Here is a 6,000-nt window from a genome sequence, read left to right as displayed (position 1 = left end):
CAGGCGCGTGAACCTCGTTCAATTAGCTGTCTTTGTTCACTGCATTTAAATTTAAATTACTTAACTAAATTAAATCAGATATATTTAAATTAAATCAAATCAAACTAAATATATACAAACTTATAAAATCGCAGATAGAAGAACTTTATCATAAATAATAAAAATAAAAATTAATTAAAAATTCCTTGTCTCAATAAATTGTACATGCTATTTTCTTTTCACCTTTTCTTTAAAATTTTCTAAATTATATTTTCATCATCAAACATTCATTTATAATAAAATTCAAAAATTCAAAAACAATATTATAAAATTATACTCCTTCCGTCCCTCTTAGTTCCTTACATTGAGTTTGGGCACGGGGTTAAGAAATACGTATAAAATAGTGGAAAAGAGAAAGAGATGTAGGTGAAATGGTGGAACCCATTGATTTTTAATATATAAAAGAGAAATAAAGAAGAAAAAGTGGGGAAATAGTGGGACCCATTAGTTATTTTAGGAAAGTTTTGTAATGTAAAAAAAATAAGTGGGGCGTTCAAAAGAGTAAACCATAAAGAATCTAGTAGGAGAGAGTATCTTATTAATTCTCGAAATATGTGTAAATAATAAACATATCGAAAATACGGAGGGATTAATCAATATGATAATGAAAATTTTTAAATCGTGCAGACAAAAGCAAGCGGAAAATATAAAAATAAAACGAAACGCACCTCTCCCACACACAAACACAACCACTTGTCGCCGGCCATCTCTTCCTATTCAAATTTCATCAATCTCGCAAAAATTAATCAACCTATACATACACCTATACACACAAAACACACACACACAATTACACACAGTGATAAACAAGATTGATTCAATCTGATTATTTTCTTGCCGGAAAACAACTCCGATTGCCGGCGATGGTTCGGGGAATACTATGGCCGTCGGTGACGACGTCGTATTACGACACTTTACAGGACGCATCTAATTGGTGGAATCATGTTAACTATTCGGATGCTTGGCAGAACCGGATTTATCACCTTCTCGCCGCTCTCTACGCCTTCGTCGCCGCTATCGCTCTCGTACTTTCGTCTCTCCATCGCTTATATAGTTTTGTATATGTGTATCATGTTTGATTGTAGCTTGTATGTGTTAGTTTTGTGCTTAGGGTTTCGAATTCGATATCGATTCTGTGCTTTTGCTTTGATTCGTGTAATTTTGTTATAATTTATGTGTTTGTTGAAGATGTTGTGATTTTAAGTTGAATCTTAGCGTCTGATGTGGAAATATGTCGAGTGGAGGGGATTTATGTGTAACTGATTGAATTTAGGGTTTGATTTTAGTTAAGGTGAATAAGAGACGTTCTAGTTTGGAGTGTTTTGAGTTCTTGTTGTAAGATAAAATGTTTGTTACGAGGCAGATAAGTTGTTAGCTACTTGGTTGCGTAGGGAACAAGTGGCGATGTGTGTATATTGTGTAAGTGGAATGGAGCGGAGGTTGTGACGTAGTAGTGACTAGTTAGGTTTTCAATGTTTCAGGTACAATTGGTTCGGATACAATTAAGAGTACCTGAGTATGGATGGACTACTCAGAAGGTCTTTCATTTTCTCAATTTCTTGGTAAATGGAGGTTCGTGTTCTGAGGTGTTAATACTTTCTCCGGTTTGATCTTAGTTTTTTTTCTTTACCTTGTTAGTTTACAATCTTGTTATTTGCAGTTCGGGCGGTGGTTTTTGTGTTTCGGAGAGATGTTCAAAACTTTCAACCAGAGGTTATAAGAACTATCTGGAATTCTTGTCTGATCATGTGTATATCTTGAGATTGTATCTAGTCATAGCTTATCATGATCTTCTTTGTTCTTCTTCAGATTGTACGGCATATGGTGCTTGATGTGCCAAGTCTTGCATTTTTCACAACTTATGCACTGTTGGTTTTATTTTGGGCAGAAATTTACTATCAGGTATGTTTTTCCAGAGTCTCACACCTTACTTATATGCGTGACTCGTGTTTGCTAATCTGATGTTGATGAAATAATCATACAGGCGCGTGCTGTATCCACTGATGGGCTCAGACCAAGTTTCTTGACAATAAATGGAGTGGTGTATGCCATTCAGGTTAACTCTTTTCTTTTTAGCCGGGTAGCTAAAATCCAGGGGTTTAAATAAGTTCTTAAGGGAATTGTGCTTTATTTTGTGAAAAAATGTTTTTGTTTTGTTCATATCCTGTTGTGCCTCTTTTTATTTCTTTTATCATTAAATTAGTAGTTTCACATTATACTTAAAAAATGTAGAATTGAATGCATATGCCTTGTCTGTTTGGTGAATCAGTGAGTTGAGGGTTAGCATATCTTCTTATGGAGTCTGTAGCAAATTGTATAATGTTTTTGTGATATTACTAAGAACTAATCTGCTGTTTAGCACTCTGTTGATCAAGAAGTCTTCTCCATCTCTACATACAATACTATATTTTGTTCATAATTACCTGTGATGTGATCCGATGTCAATTATGATAAAAGGTGTCTCATTTTGTTGTAGTGGTGCTTGTAATGAACTTTATTGCTGCCATATTGAACGCTTTTGTTAATAAAACTATTATAGGAATCGTCTTTTGAATTCCAAAGAACTCCTCCCTTAGTAGTTAACTTTGATGACTCCTCATAATTATGCATCTTTTTGTTAAATTAGATGCAATATAACTCCATTACTGTAAACCGATAAAAATGTTAGCCTATCATATTATTAGCGTCTAGACTGACCTATGAAGCTGCTTTTTCTCATGATTGATTGATTATACTTAATTTTTTAATTTTTTTTGAATATCTTACAGATTGTCCTGTGGTTAGTTATATGGTGGAATCCTATCCCGGCACTGGTTATCTTGTCAAAGATGTTCTTCGCAGGTTTGTGATTAAACATATATTTTTTATGTTTCACGGTTCTGCTAATTATGTTGTACTGAAAACTGTTTACCTCTTGATGCTATTGCTAACACATATTATGTATCCTTGGCAGGGGTTTCCTTGTTTGCAGCCTTGGGTTTTCTCCTTTACGGTGGAAGGTAACTCTTGTTTTCATATATTCCCGCAATTTGCATATATACCCATTTGTCACTGGTAATATTCTTTAACTCAAAGCCCTATTTTGGAACATCAAAGCATCTGAGACCCTATCTAAACAGTCGAGTGCTAGTAACCTTCACAATATGTTTCTTCCAAATACTCAACCCAACTCCCCTCCCCCCTCTCCCCCTCAAAAAAAGGAAAAGTAAGAGAAACAGGATGTGCTTATATTAAGCTTTGTCATGTGTTCTATATATCACAATTCTATATTCTATCCCTGTTACCTCATATATGAATTGATATGCAGGCTCTTCCTGATGTTGCAAAGATTTCCTGTAGAATCAAAAGGTCGACGTAAGAAGCTACAGGAGGTGCTTATATTTAACTGTTATTTTTTTGGTTCATTCTTAAGTTTTCATGTTTAAATGTTAACTTACTGTTGTATTTTACTTTCTTAGGTTGGCTATGTTACTACAATATGCTTTACATGTTTCCTTATCAGATGCATTATGGTAAGTGGATTACTCATTAATATTTCTTTTGCTTCGGCAACATGCATTTTCTTTTTCTAGTTGGTGAAAAAAACACTTGCTTGTGTACTATTCCCTGTCTTATCGCATCTTATGTGCAGATGTGCTTCAATGCATTTGATAAAGCGGCAGACCTTGATGTTCTGTATCACCCTGTTCTAAACTTCATATATTACTTGGTGAGTACCTGTTAAAGCTCAGTAGTGCACCCGTTTTATATTTAATGTTGGTAGCAGATATTTATGAATGCATACCAGTTTATATAGCTACTTATTAGTTATATATTCGGGAGTAAGACGTTCCTTGCATTTCAAAGTGCACCCAGTAAGGAGTGCTGTGTTTGTTTGACACGGGGTTGTAATTTTGAAATCTTCCGGGAATAGGTATGAGGTGAAACGCAAAGGCTTCTTTGTGCTTAAAATTGGCGTCTGAAGTGGACTTTGAAAGTTGAAACTAAAGGGTTGCCACTGCACATTTTAAGTGTCATTTGTGTCTTAGTAGGTGAAGAACATGCTATACATGTTGAATCTTTTTTCAACATAGTGACACTTTTATCCCAAATATCCAACAAATCTAAGTGAATACCGTCTATAGTGTCCCCTGTTTGCTTATGACTGAGACACTGTAATAAAGCCAACATTTTTACAACCTTGTATATGATAAAACCTATAGGTTATGCCCTGATGTCCAAATTTTATACTTCTTCATTCCAAAAAAAATTGGTTTTGGGAAAAAAGCAATAAGCTGTTGCCTTTCCTATTTAGGTTCATTCAATAATGTCCCCCACACTACCCATTTTCAGTCCTAGCATTAATTGCATTTTATAAGTCCTTTTTATGCTTTCTTAATGTAGGTTTCAAGCCGTTTGTATTATTTTTTAATATAGGTAGTTTTATGATTGCTTAGGATTTTAGGGAAAAGTAGAAAATGTCATCTACGATTCAATTTAGATGTGTAATTTCTTTTTGAATGACAAAAATATAGTAATTGAGGGGGTATAAGGTTATGCCTACGTCTTTTGATTCTTGTAGCCCTAAACATTGCTAGATAAATATTAAGGAGTGGGGAGAATTATTGGGATGAGAATGAGAAATCTAAACAAAACCTGCTTGTATTGCATTTAAGTATAAATACTAGAAGTACTTATCTTGTTATCTTGGGATCAAAGATTTGGAATGTCATCTATGAAAAAAATTGAAGCTACTCTTGCGTGTTTCTGTTTGATGGTGTGCCAATTCCTGCCTAAGTTGTATCATGATTTTCAAATGCTGATTGTTTTTATTGACTTAAGTAGATAAGTAATGATTACTATTTTGCATGTCTTTGACCTATTGTCTGAAAGAACCTTGGTTTTAGCTGGTTAAGGGGGTATTACATGTTCCTCGCAGAATTTCTTAGTCTCGCACAGACTATCTCTTGGGCTTATTAACAATTATATTCTCATTTACAACCTGGCAGTTGGTGGAGATCCTGCCTTCCATTCTAGTCCTTTTCATTCTGAGAAAGTTGCCTCCAAAGAGAGGGATCACGCAGTATCACCCTATTCGCTAACAAGATCATGGATTGTGTATTATAAGCTCGAGTTATCTAAAGGATGACTGTGTAGATGAATACAGTTCTTTTATACCGAAGTTTTACCCTATCGAGGATGGAAAGTTAGAGCTTGTTAGATGTATCAAGTCATGGGACAATCTTTGGCTGTCAGCGAATAGTTTGATCTTAAGTTGAGCCGTGTCTGTTTGTAAAATGGATTTGTGTAGAGCTCTTTAATCAATATATCATTTAATTGAATTTTTTTTCTTGATCTGAAGATCATTTACACGTGAAACTTGAAGTATTATATTTTTCTTGTAAGCTTCTTCCAAGCATGAGGTGGTTTATTATATTTTTGACAAAAAGCAGGAGGTTGCAACTTTTAAGCAATCAGTTGAATAGTTGTATACGCGTGAAGATTACTGATCAAGCTTGTCTAGTTGTCTGCACAAAATGAGCCTAGTTTATGCATGAAATAAAAGTCCTCGGGATTATTAATTAATTGTCGATCTCATATTATAAAATACGGTTTGTCTAGTGTGTGCCCATGGGCACATGCTAAGCGCGGAAATTTTTGTATTTGGGAGATTTTGATTGGGGTGGTTAATGTATTTGCAGGGGGGTCCACCATTATCAAGAGAGAAGAACCAATCAAAATGATCTAAGCACAAAATTTTCCGCGCTTAGCATGTGCCCATGGGCACACCATAGAAAAACCGTATAAAATAAAATCCAAAGATTACAAAGCATCCCGAGCTTTCTCAACTCTGCCTGAATTTCATAAATCGAAAAGTATTATATGATGACTTAGAGCATCTCCAACCATATAAAACATTTAGCTAAAAGGTGAGTTGGCATGCCAAATATAAAAAATTAAGCTAACCTGTTGAAAAAATAC

At 34.6% G+C, this 6,000-nt stretch overlaps 1 protein-coding gene across 1 annotated transcript; it reads left to right on the top strand.

Moving 5' to 3' along the window:
- Positions 1-630: 630 nt before the first annotated feature.
- Positions 631-5,373, top strand: LOC108193218 (tobamovirus multiplication protein 3). Its single transcript, XM_017359789.2, has 11 exons — positions 631-1,064; positions 1,521-1,611; positions 1,700-1,752; positions 1,849-1,941; positions 2,024-2,095; positions 2,808-2,880; positions 2,993-3,038; positions 3,347-3,410; positions 3,498-3,551; positions 3,671-3,748; positions 5,028-5,373. The coding sequence occupies exons 1-11, from the start codon at positions 903-905 to the stop codon at positions 5,118-5,120; spliced, it is 879 nt and encodes a 292-aa protein (XP_017215278.1). The 5' UTR covers positions 631-902; the 3' UTR covers positions 5,121-5,373.
- The last annotated feature ends 627 nt before the right edge of the window (positions 5,374-6,000 follow it).

The sequence above is a fragment of the Daucus carota genome, chromosome 7 (genome assembly GCF_001625215.2).
Source record: "Daucus carota subsp. sativus chromosome 7, DH1 v3.0, whole genome shotgun sequence".
NCBI lineage: Eukaryota > Viridiplantae > Streptophyta > Magnoliopsida > Apiales > Apiaceae > Daucus > Daucus carota.
Note: the sequence above shows the minus strand (reverse complement) of the source record. Positions and strands in the feature narration are given on the sequence as shown.

Coding starts and splice junctions, on each gene's coding strand:
- LOC108193218 (XM_017359789.2), top strand. CDS start 903: ATGGTTCGGGGAATACTATGGCCGTCGGTGACGACGTCGTATTACGAC. Junction 1,753..1,848: donor TTCAAAACTTTCAACCAGAG/GTTATAAGAACT, acceptor GTTCTTCTTCAG/ATTGTACGGCATATGGTGCT. Junction 3,552..3,670: donor TCCTTATCAGATGCATTATG/GTAAGTGGATTA, acceptor TCTTATGTGCAG/ATGTGCTTCAATGCATTTGA.